Source organism: Panthera tigris, chromosome F2, assembly GCF_018350195.1.
Source record: "Panthera tigris isolate Pti1 chromosome F2, P.tigris_Pti1_mat1.1, whole genome shotgun sequence".
Taxonomy (NCBI): Eukaryota; Metazoa; Chordata; class Mammalia; order Carnivora; family Felidae; genus Panthera; species Panthera tigris.
In genome coordinates this window covers 10,414,791-10,435,157 of record NC_056676.1, presented here as the reverse complement: position 1 = coordinate 10,435,157, position 20,367 = coordinate 10,414,791, and the positions used below count along the sequence as shown (strand labels likewise).

The following is a 20,367-nucleotide window of genomic DNA, read 5'->3' as shown; positions in this document are numbered from 1 at the left end:
ATCCTCCGTTATTTCAGCTTTCCACGTGAGCGGTTTCTCATTCCTCGCACATTCCTTGTGCCAAGCAGTTATTTTTCATTGACACACCGATTACAGGATGAGAGTACTTAACAGCGGATCTCCGGGCCCCCTGGTCGACTTGCCACCTAACCACACGGTCTCTTTCCCTTAGGTGCTGTGACATGTATATGGATGAATGAACAGTGTAGCAGTATCATCACAGGAGGGGAAGACAGACAGATAATGTTCTGGAAATTGCAGTATTAAGTGCCTTTTCCTCTCTTGAATGTTAAGTTGAACTCTATTTAATGTATTTTAAACCAAACTTTGAAATCAACTGGTGAATGTGCAATGATGGTATTCGAAGTTTTACCACATGAGGTATTTGTGGTTTTAAACTTCCAAAATCATGGTGACTTCATTGAAAGCCATTGGTCGCCATCCTCTAAGGCGGACAAAACGTGGCGGTGGTAGGGTGAAAACATTACATCTGTAAGGCAGGTGTTCGTCCCGCGGCAGGTTTGAGTGGCAAAGAAAGTAGCTAAGAGATACAAAACGGAGTTGGGAAAACTTTGAAAAAACGCTGAGCAGCTCAGAATTTTCCAAGAAAATGTGCAGTATTCTCTGCTACTTCCGAGTCACGCTGTTTTGTCTTCCTTACCTACGAAATTGCTGCCCATTGGGTCCTTGGGTATGTGTTTTCATGGAGTGGTTTACTTTGTATAACCTACTGTTCTCAGATTCTAAGAACCTGGGGAAGGATCAGCAATTCTTGTAACAGTAAGTTTACTGTGTACAGGACGGTTTATTTCATTATAGCTATTAAATGCTCATCTTTTCTACATTAAAAATATTTTTCTGTAATGAAAGCTGTTTTCATTTTCTTAAGTGATTTATTACCAAGGCTAGTGCCCTTTACGAACTTCAAGTATTGGTCCTTCTAGAAAACCAAACTTAGTGATGAGAATGTCCTTCTTATATTTTTGGAACTGTCTTCAGATAGTCCAAATCCAGAGAACAAAACAAGGTAAAGTAAACGGGGAAATGCTGTTTGGTTTGCTTTTCTAAATCTCAAGGTAAGATGTTAAACAGTACTGATTTGCCTTTATGTTAAAACTCTTCTATGATCTTTAAAAACATTGTTAAGTCTTATAGGCCGTATCACATGGGGGGAGAACCTGACCAGGGTAACAAGCGTCATTAAACATGACTCGGTCTCGGGTTTGCAAGGAGCCTCAGTGGCTTCCTGTTGCTCTGCCTGGATGTGCACGCCGGCCCTCTGGGGTTCAGAGGCGGAAGCACTTCTCCTGACAGGCGCTCCTCCTCCTCTCTCAGCACAGAGGGCTCTTCTCAGGGCCCGTGGACGTCAGCTGCTCCGGGAGAAACCCCACGGGCCTGTTTTCTAAGTCATGCGCAAGTTTGGTGAAATCCACGGACAGTTTCCAAATGATGCAATAAATAGGCTAAAAGTTAACTTTATTTATACATATTTAATTAAAATGGAATAGGCATAAACCAAAACAAAAAAACGAGGGTAACGTGTCATATGCCACTTGGTTTGTAGGGAGGGGTCAGGAAATGGAACAAATTACCTGGAAGACATCCTAAGGCCATCCCGAAGTAGCTAGGTTACATAATGTTAGAGTAAATGACAAAATTAGATACTATTCCACTTAATCTACAAATGAAAAAAGAGAGTCAAAGTTTATCCTATTTGGTGTAAGAATTTTTACAGTTAATACATACTGATTCATTTCTAGGAAGTAAGGTCAGTGACTTTTGGAAGAAAGAAATTTCCATTACACAACGACTAGAAAATCTCCAATGCAACTAAGCAGCTATGCGGTAGCTCAGTATGTACCATTAACCGTTCTGGGCTAGTGTACATTTCAGTTTAATACAGAACTGCATTCTGGGTTTTAGAAAGGCAGCAATAGTTCTATTTTGGCTTTTATTCTAGATGCTTAACACAGTTAAGGCGACAGTTCAAGCATATAGAGTAAAGGTAGTTACAATTTAATGATGATCAACAGTCTCTTGCAACCTACACTGTATAATGCTTACACGGAATGAAACCAGTGTTCTTAATTGGTGTTGGACGCACGCACGCAGAACTAAAAAACCATCAAAAGCAATCATTCTACACGTACTATGGTAACACATTAAAAAGGCAATTATACCACAGAACTAAAGTAACGTGAGCGGCACTACTTGATATACAGGATAAAGGTGATTCGTTCTAACACAGAGCTAAGCCTGTATCAGTCATTCTAATCATAATGGCTTGTAAAAGCATCGGGTTTCCAGTAGAGAAACTACTCTATGAAAATCAGTAAATCTGTCCAAAGTTTCACATCTGTAAAACCAGGATAAGGCTACAACGATCTTGAAGTGGGACGAGATATCCGATCAAAACAGTTAAGATTCCCAGCCATAATGTAAGATAGAAAGGGCTTCATGCAGCATATGCTCTCTGGCTCCTAGAAAGCTTCATGTGCATAATATAAAGTTAAGTTGCCCGAGAAGTAAACCGGAGAAGTTCAGTGGAGTTTCCATTGTGCCATGACGTTTAAACTTCAGGAATGGTGTGATCCATCAGGCTTTTCATAATGCTTGGGGCCATCCTACGAGAGAGTTTATTAAATACGGAGGTTTGGGTTTCTTGGTTCAAAAAAGCTATCATGCTGATCCAAGAAAACTCCCACTCAAGCTTAGCACTTGGGATCCAGTGGAACTGGGGGGAGAGGGAAGGTCTTTTTCATGAGTTCTAAGAGTCTCAGGTAATCTAGTTCACAAAATACCCAGTGTGAAAGGTTGGGAAAAGTTAGATCAGATACAAGTAAGTGCTTGAATATTAATACCGGTGACTAAAACAAGGAAAATGACAACACTGCTATGAACTGGGAGGGAAAGGGGAAGGGAGACCCTATCGCTGGTTTGAGAGAACTCTGACTAGTCTCGACTCCAGCTTCCTTTTCCTTCCATCCATAAACGCAAACTTTACTAAGGTATTATGTTTTTACTCTTTTAAATGCTATCTCCACAGGCAAGACAGAATCTGAAAAAAGGATCCAAGTTGGCTTGGTAAAAACAGCTGACAGAAGCCAAGATTCCAAAGGTTCTAGGGAAGGTAACACTGGCTGTCCCTCTTCTCTTCCCCCAAGTCAGTTTTCCAGCCTCCCTTCCTGAGGACCACGGTGGCACCACGCGCCTGACCTGCCTCCTGAGATGCTTTCAGAATAGGCACTGTTACTCCTAACATCCCACAGGCAGGAATTCTCCATCGTGAACCCCCACGAGTAGATTTCTACTGAGCAGAGGAACTGCGGGCAGAGTGCAACTCTAGTCCGTTTTACTGAAGCTGAAATGAAAGCCTGCCCACTTCTGCTCACGTCCCTCTTTTCTACCAGAAAAGGTCAAAATTTCAGAAGCAGATGGTGAATCTTATTCAATACTTGGGAAGTTGTGAGCGGTCATCCTTACCAATTCCCCCGATTTAAATAGCTAACTTCAAATTTCGAGATCAACACCACGTCATCCCTTAGGTAAAAGAACCATAGACGGAGGAATTCATACAGGCACAAGGACTTTCTTTTACCTCACAGGACCGTAAGCACCAAGTTGAAGTACGGTCTACTTACCGTTTGATAATATGTTCAAAGATAAAAGCAGGCATGATCGTAATAGTAACTACAGACTCGGATGTTGACAGTATGTCTGCAATTTGAGAGTCCTGTTAAAAACACGCAATGAAAATTAATTCTAAGGCTTTAAGAAGTATGAAATTATGTTATGCTTGGTAAATATGTATGTCCACATACGTTTTGCTAATAATTCTAAAATCTGACCCTCGATATTTGGTATTTTTTCTAGTTTCACCGAGTTTAATTCTATAGAATGGCAATTTGATAGATGGTAACAAAATTGCTAAGTAAACTAAGTATTGTAGCCAAAGAATCATCTTTTTCATTACTTAAGATGAAATCATTTTCTTCATGTACAAGACTTCCCATGACTTCTCAGTTAACAGTGCACTCTTAACCAAGTTCATGAAACGAGCAAGTCTTAATGAAAACCTTTCGACCCTAACATAGCCTTATTTAGGAATCTGTGGAGGGGGAAAATGTGGTACTGATCTAAACAGAAACCATTACTCGCTTCCTACCATCCCCGGGTTGGAAAAAGCTGAGCAATCACTCATTCAGAATGTCCTCAAAATCCTCAATGCCCACATCTCCACAGAATTCTAATTCAAGGGACTGCAGAGATCATAGCAGTCAAGCCCTCTGCTATAGGAACGACAATTCCAGAGAATAGTCCAGGTAATTCCTTTGGCCTGAGAGCACAGCCAGAGTCCGAGGTCCCACATCTCCCCAAGTTCCTGTTTATTTTGCAAGTCTACACGCAAACGCCACTGAAACAAATGGGAAAGGTAGCACGAGACCCAAGTTCTGTTCTTACCTTCAGCCCAATGACATTCTGCCCGTTGACTTCACAGATGTTGTGCTCCGTGAGAAGACCATTTCTGGCTGCAGAACTGTCTTTCACTATGGATGTTATCTTTCCATTTTTAAAGATAAACCCAACATGTCCAGTACTATCCTTATGCATGGTAATCGTCCGCTCAAAGGGCCTGCAGACATAATGGGTTAAGTGAAAAGTTTAATTCTTTCTATTGGCCCAAGTTACTCTTCAAAATTCTCCTTAAAGTAGAGAAGATGTTCCATCTGCAGAATGTTTACTTAAACACCTACCGTGTGAGAAACTAGGAACAAAATTAGATAAAACCGAAGTTTGAGAAGAATAAAAACCCAAAAGCTAACTGTACCAATGTGACATAGATTGACCCTTAACACTTGCTAAGGGGCAGGAAAATAGAGGCCTTATTTCAGTGCCAAATGTTTGGTTTATAAACTGCTAAATATAAAAATGCCACCTTTCTACCTTGGCAACTAGAGCTTCATAACCCCCTGAAGGCCAGATTTGGTTTTTAGAACTCCCACCCCAACTTGGGAGTTCTGCAGGGACCCTGGCACGGTGTCCCTCCTATGCTGGATGTCTAAACAGTAAACTGGAAAGTGAGGCCAGAGATGCCATACTGCTTGCCCTTCCAATGTTCATTTACTACGATCTAGAGAAAGACACAGGAAGGTAACTTCTAGAGGATGCATACGAAACCAGAATGCTCTAAAAATTTTTAAGAAAAATCTGCACCAAACAACTACAAGACTGTAAGGCTAATCAATAACATCTAATATTCTTCTGCAACACAGTCAATCGTATTCACAGAATCTCAAAGCCCCAGAGAATGGAAAACTAGTCTTGAATTTCCATTTCAAGTCTAGTCAACTTACCGGTCACGAACAGTCATAGTAATCTTCTCCCCAAAAGCCTGTTTCAGCACCTTATGTGCCTTATCAGAGCTCCAACCTGCACAGTTTTCCCCGTTGATCTGGAGTACCTGGTCCCCAAATCTCAGACCAACCAAAGAGGCTGGAGAATTTGCCTGGACCAGCTGAACAAATATACCCTAGAGAATAAGGAAATAACTTTAGTCATTTGCCACTGTTACGATAATGGTTTAAAAACACTGGGAAATTAAGAGCCAACTGTTCAGGTTACGAATCTACCCTAGTTAAAAAAGAAAAAGAAAAACTACATGAATATGTATGCGTCATTACTCCCAAAAAAGAAACTGAAAATTTTATGGAGGCAATGACCCCAGGAATTAGGGCAAAAACGTAAAATCACACTAGTAATTTCTACCTCAAATCATGACCCACCTGACCAACCTCAATCACCCCCTTCATCTTGGAATAAAAAGTCTAAGGAAAACAAAGTAGGGTTTCTACAAGCGCCTGGGTGGGTGGCTCAGTCAGTTGAGCATGACTTCAGTTCAGCTCATGATCTCACGGTTCATGGGTTCGAGCCCACACCGGGCTCTGTGCTGACAGCTCAGAGCCTGGAGTCTGCTTCGGATTCTGTGTCTCCTTCTCTCTCTGCCCCTCTCAAAAATAAACATTAAAAAAAATTTTTTTTTAAATGACAGTGTAAGGTCACAACTCTTCTTTAGAGTTGAAGGACTCCTCAACCCATTTGCTAAATTACAGAGAAGTAAATAAGGTTAATTAAATAAGATTAAGGTTTATTTAATAGCCTAAAAGGTACATTCAATACCACTCCAGTTTTTATAAAGAATCCACTATGAAATAAATACAGAAAACTCAAGTTTAGTCAACAGAGAATTAAACCCACATGGATACTTCTACTCCTATAAACTCTCAATCTCAGATGTTGAATATAAAAAAAAAAAAATACAAGTTTGGGGCGTCTGGGTGGCTCAGCCGGTTAAGCATCCAACTTTGGCTCAGGTCATGATCTTGTGGTTTACGAGTTCAAGCGCCGCGTCGGGCTCTGTGCTGATAAGCTCAGAGCCTGGAGCCTGCTTCAGATTCTGTGTCTCCCTCTCTCTCTGCCCCTCCCTCACTCACGCTCTCGCTCTGTCTCAGAAATGAAGAAGAGTAAACTTGGCAAAACATGAAAGCATCTACAAAGCTAGACCCTTTCTATACTCTTAGGCTGGGTCGGACAGAATTCCTGTCCCGTATCTTACAGCTTACTTTAGGACAGTACCGGAAACTGGCTGGCCCCCTATGAAATGGTCAGAGCAAGGAGTTTTGGCCAAACGGCGAAATCCACTGCAGGGATAAGTGCAGTGGAGATAGGGGCCTATGAAGAGTATCTTGTCTTTTAGGGCAGAGGAAGGAGCAGAGAGCAAATCCCGGCAGAAGGGGCTGCATACACTACTGAAAAGGAAGGAAAGGCAGTGAAGTCAGGGCTTCCGAGGAAGCGTGGTGACGTGTCCTGCGGAAGTTACAGGTGTGCGAGCCGCTGATGCCCTGAGCCCTCCGGGTAGGCAGGCAGGGTTGGGGCTTCCCGCCAGGATCAGCGTCAGCCATTTACCACAGTGTGCAACACACATTACCTTTAGCATTTTCTATGTGAAAAGGTGGGACACACTAAGCTAATAAGACTTCAGACTGCTAAGGAATCCGAGGTAATGCCTGAAACCACAAATCGGGGTAAAGACTCAGCATGTCTTTAACAATCCTAAACGCCTCCTCAGAGAGTAACCACCCCATTTAATTTCTTCAGTATGGTGCGGTAAGAAGTAATTACAAAGTAAAATAATGACTGCCCTAATTAGAAAATCACTTTTGCTCAAGAAATGACCTATTAAATTCACACTGAAGGATGGAAATAACAAGCCTGCAAACTCACTTCACAAGTTAAATGATCATTATTGGAAAATACACACAAGACCACCAACTCTCACTGGTCAGTCTTTCTTAACATGTACATATGATGCCCTATTTGAAGGTCATGATTTTATCTGTATAAACTATGTTATACATAGACCGATGAACTTTATTCCAGAAAGGAGACTCAAAAGATAATTCACTTAAGGTAATGAAGTATCAGCTCTGCCTCTGCAGAATAGAGCATCTCCAAGTGGAAAAATTTAAGTTAGTGGACTTAAAATAATCTTGATTATAGATGCAATACAATTAATTAAAACATCTGCACCGCAGGGGCGCCTGGGTGGCTCAGCCAGTTAAGTGTCTGACTTCGGCTCGGGTCATGATCTCGCGGTTCATCAGTTCGAGCCCCACGTTGTGCTCTGTGCTGACGGCTCAGAGCCTGGAGCCTGTTTCAGATTCTGTGTCTCCGTCTCTCTCTGCTCCTACCCTGCTCATGCTCGCTCGCTCTCTCACAAAAATAAACATTAAAAAAAATTTTTTTTAAACATTTGCACTGTAAATTATGCTAATAGTGATCACTTAATATCCCATAAGCTATTTTGACAAACTGAAATATAATTAAAAATACTTACATTATCTATTGATTTAAGCCTGAGCCCAATCTTTCCATCTTGATCCTTACACAAAATGACTTCACGAATCCCTTGCTTAATTTCTGCTCTACGAATTCCAACGTCATTACCAGTTACAGGAGCCACCATATAGTTCATACTGGAAGGTCGTGCTACCAGCTGCTGACAAAAACATATACGACGTGTCAATACTTAGAAACATTCTTCATGAAAAAACCTAAAATGACAATTAACTTGAATATACTCAGTTGTGGTTTCCCACAAAGTAATTTGCATACTGTTTCCTTCAAATAAATAGATTTACACAAAAATGTCCCCAGCTTTTATTTACTAATCCTAAAGGAAATTTATTACCACATGTATCACCTCCAAAAGATTCAATGGCTTTCTCTGTCGCCTTCTGAATTCACTGATATCTGCTTCATGTATACTCTGGCTTGTCTTCAAACATACTATCCTTGAGCTTAAAGGCCACATCATACTCTTGAAAACACACATTTTCCAGAGGGTTCTTCTGTATATGGTCTGATGTGTAGCCATCTACTGACCCTTTCAGAGTTTCTATAAAAGGGAGAACCTTCTTACCTCACAGTGCCATTGTAAGGATTAAAACTGCACGTTCCAGAAGTGCTGGCACACGAGACAGGATCATTCTCCTCCTCCACAGTGAACATTTATGGACTAACCAACTGTACGCACAAAGCAGACTGACCGAGAAGAGCTATACTTGGCATTCATGGCGGGTACCACGTTCCCAGTTTCTCAGTTTTCTCAAGTTTTCTTGACCAAAACTGGTTTTCTAGTTTAAGCGGACCCTTTCTTCAACCAAAAAGATAATGTGGGAAGAGCTTACCAAGCCTTCTTAATTGGAATCTGTCAAAAGAACCTCCGACCTACCTAAGAACTATGAGTTCAGAGCAACAATAACAGGGAAAAAGGAACCTCAACTACGTAATCACAGATCGCAAATTTTTGGTTCAGAATGTGTGGTGATTATGACCGCATATTCCTAAAGCTGAAAGTCTTAACGGGAGTAATGCACACATAAAATTATGCTAGAAATCAGAACACAATGCCAGAAAATACTACTTATGAGATTATACAGGTTCAAAACAAGAAATGATTACAGCTATAAGAGACACAGGAAAATCAGGTAATGGGATAGAAACAAAAATTGAAGCCAATGAATTATTTAGTTTGGCTGGAATACAGAACAAAGGGGCAAGGGAGCTTTGGAGGAGGTTTTACTTTTGAAATATCTTTATTTTTTCCAGCAAGTATTTTTAAGTACTTGATGTACTAGGCGTTCTTACTTACTATGACCAACACATCATCTCTGCGCCCTTCCCCCATTCTAAGCAAGCAACCATTTCCGGAGAGGGCTACTACAATAACCTTCTAGACCATCTTCCTGACTGTCTACAGAGCAAAAACATAAATTAAAAAAAAAAAAAAGGGGGGGAAAGAAGGAAATCAGATTACACCACTCCCACAACTCAGATCTCAATCCCTTACCACGGTCTACAAGGCCACAGACCACCCGGCCCTCACTACCCGTCCAATGCCATCTGCTACCACCATGTCCTACCCTTGCTTCCTCTGGCCATCACACAAGTCTTGTCAAGTCCACCAAGTTCATTTCTGCCTTCAAGAAATGAAGCCTTCAAGTTCTCGGTATTCTCTTACCAGATATTCACATGCCTTACTCCCTCATTTCCTTCAGTTCTTTACTCATGGTATGTCAACCCCTCAGAGAGAACACATATGCTCACGATATTGACATATAGCCCTGGCACTTCATTCATTTCGTTCATGTCATAAGCGCTGGCTTATTTGCCTACAATGCAAGTTTCACTGGCGTGTGTGGTGGGCGGGACACTGCTGTGGTTCACTATCAGATCTATCACACCTAGCACAGTGCATGGAACGTGTGGGTTCTTAAGCTACTGGCTCTCATCGCCCCTCATTTAAGGGCCAGTGGAAGACAGCACCCTGAAAAGGGTTCTAGCTTCTAGAATAGATGCTTTGAATGTGCAACCAAATACATGATGCAGTTTTTTCCAAGGCCAGAATAAAAGATCTGGAAACCAAGGTGTGGCTGTGGGAACAGTTAGTTCCTCTCGCTGTTATATCTAAACACAAAAGTTTTGCATCCCGCCCCCCGTACCCCCATACCGAGCTCTACAGTGTGAAGGTCTTATTTACGAAGGAGGCATGCCTCCACCTGGGAACACAACACTGTCTCCTCTGAATCAGAAGAACATCACCTAACCATTGTTTTGGACTTCATATGCCACTGAACAAAGGCAAGAGGAGGTTACTAAATTGGCTAGTGTGATTAATTCTGGTAACCAAGCGAAATTGGGTTGCTGCTTGATAATGGGTTCTAGACTATGTTTGGAATCCAGAAAGTTCTTTGAGATGCCTCTTAGGTCTTCCATGTCCAACAGTAAAATTAATAGAAAAATACACTTCAGCTTGTAGTCACGATGGAGCCAGAATTACCCTCCTGCGATAAATAACCAGAAAACTGGAAAGATAGGAGGCAACAATTTTTGGACAGTGGACACTATGTAGGGTAGGACAGTAATCCCTGAAAGATGGGAAACACATGAGGTGAGCCCTGTCATCGCCTGGCTTTCTGCCCAGACCACTATCTGGACTGGAACACAGAAGTACAAGTCCCAAGCAGAGCACTGTGCTCTTGTTAGTTGAAAAGACAAAAGTCAGGAAGGCAGAAGCAGCTAGAAAGACTGCTAGAATTTATAGGGCTGAGTTCCAAAAAGGAGGGAGCTACACAGAGAAAAAGCTCCAGAAAGCTGCAGGGGTCTCCTTGAACCCTCTGCTGAATGCTAACCCCAGTATCTATGAAATAAAGCTCCAAAGGCCAGGCAAAGAACATGCAGGGAGCTGTAAGCGGAGGCTTCCCGCAGATCCCCCACGACTGGGAGACATCCAGGGTCCTACCAGCAAGTGTGGTGTGCTCATTAAATACCCAGGACCTTCAGCAGAGAACCTGAGGGGACACGCATGTTGAGGAATGGGGCTACAACAACCCTACAATAAGATAAAGGCTGCCCCGGGGGGCCCAGGGGGCTCAGTTGGAGCGTCCGGCTTTGGCTCAGGTCGTGATCTCACAGCTCGTGAGCCCCGCGTCGGGCTCTTTGCTGACAGCTCGGAGCCTGGAGCCTGCTTTGTACTCTGTGGCTCCCTCTCTCTCCGCTCCAACCCACTCGCATTCTCTCTCTCAAAAATAAATACACATTAAAAAATAAACATTAAAAATAAAGGCTGCCTCAGACCTACCCTAACAATGTGTAAAGTCAAGCCCCTGAATGACCAAGCTGATGCACATGTAACGAACTTAACCGCTTGCCAGAATAAGTGCCGACACTCTTTTTAGAAGTACAACGTGATTCAGCACCTAAAAACGTAAATTTCACAATATTCGGTTCTGATTTTAAAAAAACGGGTGGCATGTGAACAAGGAGGAAAATGTAACCCATGATTAGGGGAAAGGGCAGTTAACAGAAACTCAGAAATAAAAAATCATAAAATTAGCACACTGGGATTTTAAAATAGCTACTATGATTACGTTCAGTACACTCAAGGACTCAAAACCAGCTGGACCATCTAGAGAAGAAAAATACAGTATGTGAAATGAAAAATTCACTACATGGAAAAGGTTAGTAGAAATCTCCAGCAACAAAATAAAACAAAAGAGAAAGCAAGATGCTTAAGAATCCCAGGGATTCAGGGCACTTGGGTGGCTCAGTGGGTTAAGCATCTGACTCTTGGTTTCGGCTCAGGTCATGATCTCACAGTTCGTGGGATCAAGTCCAGTGTCCAGTCTGTGCTGACAGCACGGACCCTGCTTGGGATTCTCGCTCTCCCTCTCTCTCTCTCTCTCTCTTTTCCCCTCCACTGCTTGCACTCTCTCAAAATAAACATTAAAAAAAAAAAAAAAAAAAAAAGGAACCCCAGAGAATCAGACACTTCAAAAATGGTTTAGGTCACCCCAGTAGGTATTAAGAAAAGACCAGCTCAAGGGCAGAGGGGGTAAAGAATGTGTAGCAGTCAAAGGGAGTCATAATACCAACTACAGCATCATGATCAGTCACCAAGAGAATCACAGTAGCCATGACTACCTTCTGTGATTGTACCTGTACACCTTCTGTAAATACAGCAATTGATCTTTTTGTTTCCCCCTACTTCCTTTACCCAAAATACCTGAATTTTTTATAGCAGTGAACTCGATACCTTTTCTTTAGGTTACAAATATTCAGCTGGGAACATGAGTAGTAAGGAGTAACTGATATTGCACAGTAACTGGTACCACAGGCCGCTGCCCAGACATGGCTATGATAACTGGCATTGTCCCATTCTGGGGAAAGGGTAAGAGAAACGTCGTTCCGTCAGTGGTAACTGACTTGGTTTGTACACCCTTGGATTAAGAATGACTTTTCTGTTTCTAAAGGTTGTAAGCAAACAAAGAAAACCGCAAATAGGCGACAGGAACCCTATGTGCCCAGCAAAGCCTAAAACGCTTACCATGAGGGCTTCCCTTAACAGAAAGTGGACTGAACCTCAGTTTTACCAAGAATTACATCTTTTAAAAGGCACCTGTGAAGTAACTGCTGTCCTAGGAAATGACAATCCTTGGAGAAATGTGTGCATATACTGAGTAGTCAAAGGAGGAGGCAGTGCCAGCTCTTCAGCCACCCTTCTAGACTCTATCTGGCGACACTGGGGCTCACGCGTGCAGATTACGTGCGTATTCCTGGGTCAGGGGCTTCTCGTCAGCATCCACCACAGGAGGCGGGAAGGCTAGAGGAGGACAAGTGCCTTGTTCCCTCCTCTTTGTTTCCTGTTCCTGTCAGCACGGCCTGGGCCTCACCCTTCATCTTGGTGGCAGGAGTGGATTCCGTTCTCCAGCTTTTCCTGCCACTCCCAGAACCGGCCTCGCCACACCCTCCCCGAGGTCCCAGGGCTAACAGCAGTGTCCTCTCCCGCAAGGTCTGAGGCCCAGCTCCAAGGGGCCCTTCCCCCCAAGCTTGCGGGCTCTGCAAACTCCGAACCCTTCCCTGTGCCACCCCAGTGCCAGGAGCAGCAGCTACTTCCTGCAATTACACCTCCGTTCCACGTCCGCGTTTTCAAGTCTTCAACTTTCCTAATTTCTTCTGCTGTCTACCAAATGGACTCTGACTGATCCGAGCAAGTTTTCAATAAGTATTTGGTAAACAGGTAAATGCCAGGTACCGTATTAAGTACTGGAATTATGGCAACAAGACAGACACGGACCCTGTCTTTGTGGTTTAATTATAATAAGTGCTATAAAGGGCTACGGCCTCACAGCAAGAACCTTAATAAGAGGCTGTGAGATGCATCAGATTTAAGCCTAGAATCTGGGGTCTTATTACAGGGAGCTTTAGACTTGGGAGTGCTAGAAGATTGTGACCAAAGACATATGACAGACCTGTACTTCAGAAAGATGAATCCAGCAGCAGCTTAGTACTGTTTGATATAAGAAGTCACTCGAGGAAATTGAAGAGGTTAGAAGTAGGGTTATAGCAGCCCTGGAATGACTAAAGGGAATACAAAAATCACAGTGAAGACAAAATCACCAGGTCTTCGTAACTGACTAAATGCAGAAGACTAAGGAGAACGGACTAGTCAGCGGCGTCTGAATCTCTCACTCTTAAGAAACTAGAAAAGTGGTAAAAGGATGAAAGTAGATCATTTACGAAGTGAGATCCAGGAGGCAATCTAAAATTAGAGAAGTTATAAATCTGTGAAGTTATAAATCTGTTGGCCATAAGAGTTGGCCATAAGACATTTTATCTATGTCTAAAATATGATTTTATACAATTCAAAATCAATTACACTATACGTACCCCCTGAACTGATGCTCCAGGGACCAAGGCCATATTTGCACGGACTTCTTCTTCATTTAAACTCAGCCCCATGTACTGAGAGAGCTCCGGATACAGTTTAGGATAGAGATCTAACATAAATGAATGCATAAAGAAAACAGAGGAATGTTTAAAATGAAAACTGTTATTATGGGCTTCTAGTTGTGTTTAAAAACTACATTTAATTTAGAAAATCTAGAATGAATTTAAATTAGCAATTTGGAAAATCGTCTCCTTGTCTCTGTAATGACAATTAGAAATGGGAAATACAGAAAAAGTTTAAGGTGGAAGTCATAAAGTATAAAGACATTTGAACTGAAATAACCTCAGATTTCTAAATAGTGAAGAGTACAAATAAATTTTTCCAAATAAATTATCTTGCCTTTTTTTCTTAACATAAACCTATTTGTCAATTTCGTAAGCATAGCACTGATCTCCACCTCAGAACTGACTAAAATGTTTATTGTCAAGCCAGCTACTTTACAACTCATTTAATAAACACAGCTTTGGAATGATTCTTCTGAACTAAAATAAAAAAAATAAATCAAAGCTTAAAAACGTATTTAGTGTCAGAGCATTTAAAAAACATTAACCACATTCCAACGAAATCTTAGAAACAATATATTTAAGTATCAGCAGTATTTAACTTAGTAGCAAAGTTAGGTGCTATTTCCTTAAGTCCCTTTTTACATGACTTGTGACTTAAAATGAATTTTCTAGAAGAAACAATGTTATAAGTAGTTATAAGATGACTGGCTACAAAAATCTATTGAATACTCCTTTTTTATTTTAAGTCATACTAATTAGGAGCTCTGGTCTAAACCTCTCTAAACAAAGAAGGAAAAGGAATCAAAGAGACGTATATACGGAGACCTAGTCGAGGTTCCAGAATTTGGGACGCTCCCCCAAACGGAGGTGGTTGGAAATTTCAAACCCCACCCTCACCTCACAAAGGTGGAGGACAGTTCACAAAGTTCAAGAGCAGTAGCATGGGACACACAGTGCACATATACTGTTTTTTCATAATGAAGCAGTCATAAATTAGGGGTTTATGGGGCTGAGATTTCACTTAATCCACTTAAGTTTGATTAAACTATAAGACCTATCTTCATAGTCATAGTTCATTCTTTTGATTAAAGGATTCTATTTTGAAGTAAACATTTTTTTCCTACTATTACTGGAACTTGAACCACATATTATGCTACAGGTTAAAAAAATTTTTTTGGATTCCCTATTTCAGTAAAAGAAAGCTTAAACATATTTCTGTTCAAGAACAATGAACCCAAAATATAAACCTACTTCCATCTTGAGAAATGGGAGCTGAGGCCTCAGACAAAATTGCTGGGTTGGCAGGGTTGGCAGAAAAGGCAGTTTGAGCCTGAAAAAGAAAAGAAGATTCTTACAATGCTACGTATACACTTACTTAAAATTCTTCCATAATTTATAAGTTAAATTTAGTACTTCCAAAAAAACTAAAACATTTAAGTCTTATTCAATAAAGTTTAATTTCAAATCCTTCAGCAACATATTTTTCAAAGAAAATCTGCAAATCTAAAATACACTTCATGTTCTGAATATTTTAACATTTACCATATACCATATGCGGGGCTCGAACGCTCAAGCCATGAGATTATAACTTGAGCTGAAGCTGGACGCTTAACCCAGGTACCCCTAAACTGCATTATTTAATCCACGTATTTATTTAATACACGTATTTCCAATTTAATCCACATATTTATTTAATCCAGCCAAAAAGAATGAAATCTTGCCATTTGCAACAATGTGGATGGAACCAGAGTCAAAGCGTATTATGCTAAGCGAAATTAGAGAAAGACAAATATGACTTCACTCATACTTGGAATTTAGGATACAAAACAGATGAACATGAGGGAAGGGAAGCAAAAATAATATAAAAACAGGGAGGGTGACAAAACATAAGAGACTCTTAAAATACAGAGAACAAACAAGGTTGCTGGGAGGGATTGTGGGTGGGGGGATGGGCTAAATGAGCAAGGGGCATCGAGGAGGGCACTTGTTGGGATGAGCCCTGGGTGTTATACGTAGAGACGAATCACTGGATTCTGCTTCTGAAATCACCGTTGCACTATATGTTAACTAACTTGGATGTATGTTAAAATAAATACGTGAATTAAAAAAAAAGAGAGGTGGGCCATACAACTTTACAATATTGTCTCTAAATGATACATGGTGATTTCAGAAAGTCAGATCCGTATCAGAAAAAGGATTTCATATCTTGGAATACTTAATGTGACATGCGCTGTGAGGCAGCCTGAGAGGAGTTCCTGGCGTATTTCGGTAAGAGTAGCATGTTGACAAATACATGCACTGTGAAATGACTTTGACAAATTTGTTTAAAAGTTATACGTTATTTTAATCGTTATTCTTTTATACCCATGATAAAGTATGCACTTTGCTTACTCCGTAATAATTTTGTATTTAGTACAGTGTATCCCTCTGCTTACAGCTGATAAAATGAAGATGATTTCAGTGGGATATGCTAAAACGGCAAAATATTAGCAACTTAAAAGTATTTACATTTTTAGGTGTTTTTCTGATATGTGACTTTTTATATGAATCTGGTTGAGCTTTTTTTCTTCTACAAGTATTTGTAGAGTAGTGAGTAAAAGAGTAATGAAAAGTGTAAATGTCTGTGCTGACAGCTCAGAGCCTGGAGCCTGCTTCCGATTCTGTGTCTCGCTCTCTCTGTTCCTCTCCCGCTCATGCTCTCTAAAATAAACGTTAAGGGGCGCCTGGGTGGCTTGGTCGGTTAAGCGTCTGACTTCGGCTCAGGTCACGATCTCACGGTCCGTGGGTTCGAGCCCCGCGTCGGGCTCTGTGCTGACAGCTCAGAGCCTGGAGCCTGTTTCAGATTCTGTGTCTCCCTCTCTCTCTGCCCCTCCCCTGTTCATGCTCTGTCTCTCTGTCTCAAAAATAAATAAACGTTAAAAAAAATTTAAAAAAATAACTTATAAAATAAACGTTAAAAAAATAATGAAGTGTTATACCTATTCCTGAAATTAGTGCCAAGAGTAGTCCCAAAGAGGCTTGGAGTGATGGAAGCTTAATTTAAATAAGCACAGCCTATAAAAGCATTGGAGGGTACTTCATTCATTTGGGTTGTAAATATTTTGATATGCTTGTTATTGCATACTTTAGTATTGATTGTTTTACAATTTGTCACATTCTAAACTGAAATAAAATGCAATGAAAATCTCTATAATTTTATATAATAGTCCACAAACTCAGTGTATGTTGAATTTTCAAAGTTCTTTCAGCAGCTATCAGCTAAAATGAGCTAGGAGCCAGTGGATTACTTCTTGGATAACCTCTAAGGAAAAAAAAAAATACTGTTCGGCACTCGAAGGAAATGAACTATCAAGCCATGAAAAGGCATAGAGGAAACTTAAATGCATACTACTAAGTGAAAGAAACCAACCTGAAAAGTCTGAAAACAGTATGATTTCAACTATATGACATTTTGGAGAAGGCAAACTATGGAGGCAGTAAACAGATCAGCAGCTGCCAGGGTAAGTGGGGAGGAAGAGAGGAATAGGTAAGAATTTTTAGGGCCATATTTTGCAATACAGAATTCTGTATAACACTAGATTCTGTACAATACCATGGTGGCTATGTCATTACACATTTGTCAAAACAACACCAAGTACGTAACACCAAGAGTGAACCCTAATGTAAACAAACTATGGACTTTGAGTGGTAATGTGTCCGTGTACGCTAATCACTTAACAACAAACATACCAATCAAATGAGGATACTGATAGTGGGGGAGGATGTGCTCTATGTATGTGTTGAAGGGAGGGGTGGTTCATTACAGGTTAACCCTCTGTAACTTTCCATTCTATTTTGCTGTGAACCTAAAACTGTTCTAAAAATAGAACGTAATAATTAAAAAAAAAATTAATGTTTATTTATTTTTGAAGGAGAGAGAGAGAGACAGAGCATGCATGGGGGAAGGGCAGAGAGAGAGAGGGAGACACAGAATCTGAAGCTGGCTCCGGGCTCTTGAGCTGTCAGCACAGAGCCTGACATGGGGCTTGAACTCACTAGCCAGGAGATCATGACCTGATCCCAAAGTCAGACACATAACTGACCGAGCCACCCAGGCACCCCTATTTTTAAAAAATTATTCTTTCTCATGATCTCATGAGCCTGTTTCAGGCTCCGTGCTGAGTGTGGAGCTTGCCTGGGATCCTCTCTCCCTCTCTCTGCCCCTCCCCGACTCTCAAACTTTTAAAAATTGTTTTTTTTTTTTAATTTTTTTTTTTTTAACGTTTATTTTTGAGACAGAGAGAGACAGAGCATGAACGGGGGAGGGGCAGAGAGAGAGGGAGACACAGAATCTGAAACAGGCTCCAGGCTCTGAGCGGTCAGCACAGAGCCCGACGCGGGGCTTGAACGCACAGACCGTGAGATCGTGACCTGAGCCGAAGTCGGACGCTTAACCGACTGAGCCACCCAGGCGGCCCTAAAAATTGTTTTTTTAATGTTTAAAAAATTGTTCCTTTTTACGTTGGGTATATTTTTCTGTTCTTGTACTCATTGCTTCTGTTCTTATCCAAGAAATACTGAAGTGAGACTATATAGAGAAAGCTCTCTGCTAATAGGTACATATTTAATTATCATATAATCTGTAGTAAAGATAAAACACAAGAAAGAAGGTACATCAAGGGCTTAAAGACTATACACCATTAAAATGTAGCAAACTATTTCACACTTACTGGAAATCTCAAATTACTAAAAAAAAAAAAAAAAAAAAGGAATGGGATCCCCAAGGAGTCCCTTCCAGGGCATGCATGTGGAGACACTCGCGTCAACCTCATAATGGATAGAGATTCAGGGATTATATGATGCTAAGAGCAACAGCCTAATGGCTTTTGTAAAACAGTTTACACAATATGAACTGCCAGTTCGCTGCTGCAGTTTAGCTTTGCCGTGGTGTACAAGGTCAGAAGATTAGAAAATAAACGCTGCTTCTGCAGGGGCATCTCAAGCACAAAAATAAACCTATCTCTATCTTAGAAAATGAAACAAGAAAGACCAGCCCAGGACTACAGTGACTAAGGCAGGACTATTTTTAAATACAGAAAGAATAAAAAGCCAAGTTTCCCCCTCCTTAACTCATGGTTGTATTTCTAAGCAGCTAGCTTCCTGCTCAGAACATTAAAAGGTCTTCTGATGGAAATACCCATATAATTTGCTTCTCCTTAAAGAGGTCAGTGTGATGTGTTCGTAGCCCTCTTTATTTTCCAATCAAACATTTAGAAATATCAACTTTCCTTTTTGTTTTTCAAAAATCAAAAACTTCTGTTCAAAGGCAACTCTGGTTAGAGTTCAATTCTATAAAAACTAACAGAAAACGACGAAAACAGATTAGTCATTCCTTCAGATCCATCTGCAAATCCTTATTGATGTCTTATTAATGGCTTGTTATTCGTGAAGGCTAAATATTTCAGACACAAGCTTTTTAAAAACAACGTATGCTTGTTCAGATGAATTTTGCAGAAATAAAACTATATAAGAAAAATGCTGACAAAATACTGAAGAAAGGATAGAGCATTACATGACTGAACAAACCTCTTAAAATTGAAGCATCAAAGCCTTTAGCAGCTGAACAGATTTCAGACACTTTTACTAACTGTATTTTAATATCTTCAGTGGATTTATAATGGAAAATAAATACTCATGATGTCCACCCATATTTACCCAATCATTGCTATAAGCAGCCATACAACTGCTACTGTTACTGCTGGGGGTTTTTCATCCTAGAAAGGCCAACATTTTGCCCAAAAAAACTTATATACTTGAGGTTGCTTAAGACTTCTTGCAGGCTTAGAATAAGCTTTTTAATTTTTTTTAATGTTGATTTATTTTTGAGAGAGAGACAGAGCATGAGCAGGGGAGGGGCAGAGAGAGAGAGAGAGAGAGAGAGAGAGAGAGAGAGAGAAAGGGAGACACAGAATCCAAAGCAGGCTCCAGGCTCTGAGCTGAGAGCACACAGCCCAATGTGGGGCTTGAACTCACAAACTGCGAGATCACAACCTGAGGAAGTCGGACACTCAATGGACTGAGACCCAGGTGCCCCTATAATAAACTTTTTATGTCTGTTAAATAATTACTAAGAAGTAAATCTTACTTGGAGTAAACAAGGATCTTCAGGATAAGAAGCTTTGAAGTAATTAACAACTCAGAAAGAATCTCATCACATTTATCATTTTAAAAAGGTTTTAGGACTAATGAAGGAAATCACAGAGTTTCATTTACCTTATCAAATTCAAAGAATAAACAAGAGCTAAAAAAAAAAATGAGCTTATTTATAAGATCAAGTGTAATGTAAACTGGAAAAAAAGATAGGTTCATTAAATACTACAAATTATCCCAGTTAAAAAGAATAAAAACTCACAAAAACAGCAAGAATTGACCCCTATTTCCAACTTTCTTAAGCAGAAGACTCAGTCTTCATTCAAAAACTAAATTTTCTTTTAAGTTTATTTATGTATCTAGAGAGAGAGAGGAAGAGCATAC

General features: G+C 40.6%; 2 protein-coding genes across 5 annotated transcripts in view; one reads left to right on the top strand and one right to left on the bottom strand.

The window, feature by feature from the left end:
- NSMAF (neutral sphingomyelinase activation associated factor) overlaps positions 1–834 on the top strand; it is a 60,773-nt gene extending 59,939 nt beyond the window's left edge. For all 3 annotated transcript variants that reach the window (XM_042973376.1, XM_042973377.1, XM_042973379.1), the window contains one exon: positions 173–834. In XM_042973376.1, the coding sequence (XP_042829310.1) occupies positions 173–267 (95 nt within the window). In that variant the 3' untranslated portion in view covers positions 268–834. The remainder of the gene's footprint in view (positions 1–172) is intronic.
- A 919-nt stretch (positions 835–1,753) lies between these two features.
- The window catches only part of LOC102948551 (syndecan binding protein), a 33,912-nt gene continuing 15,298 nt past the window's right edge, over positions 1,754–20,367 (bottom strand). Inside the window, exons 3-9 of one of the 2 annotated variants that reach the window (XM_042973380.1) lie at positions 15,106–15,184; positions 13,789–13,898; positions 7,895–8,056; positions 5,355–5,530; positions 4,462–4,633; positions 3,642–3,733; positions 1,754–2,624 (exon numbers count right to left, since the gene is read on the bottom strand). In XM_042973380.1, the coding sequence (XP_042829314.1) occupies positions 2,570–2,624; positions 3,642–3,733; positions 4,462–4,633; positions 5,355–5,530; positions 7,895–8,056; positions 13,789–13,898; positions 15,106–15,184 (846 nt within the window). In that variant the 3' untranslated portion in view covers positions 1,754–2,569. The remainder of the gene's footprint in view (positions 2,625–3,641; positions 3,734–4,461; positions 4,634–5,354; positions 5,531–7,894; positions 8,057–13,788; positions 13,899–15,105; positions 15,185–20,367) is intronic. The other variant, XM_042973381.1, reaches the window with a different exon arrangement.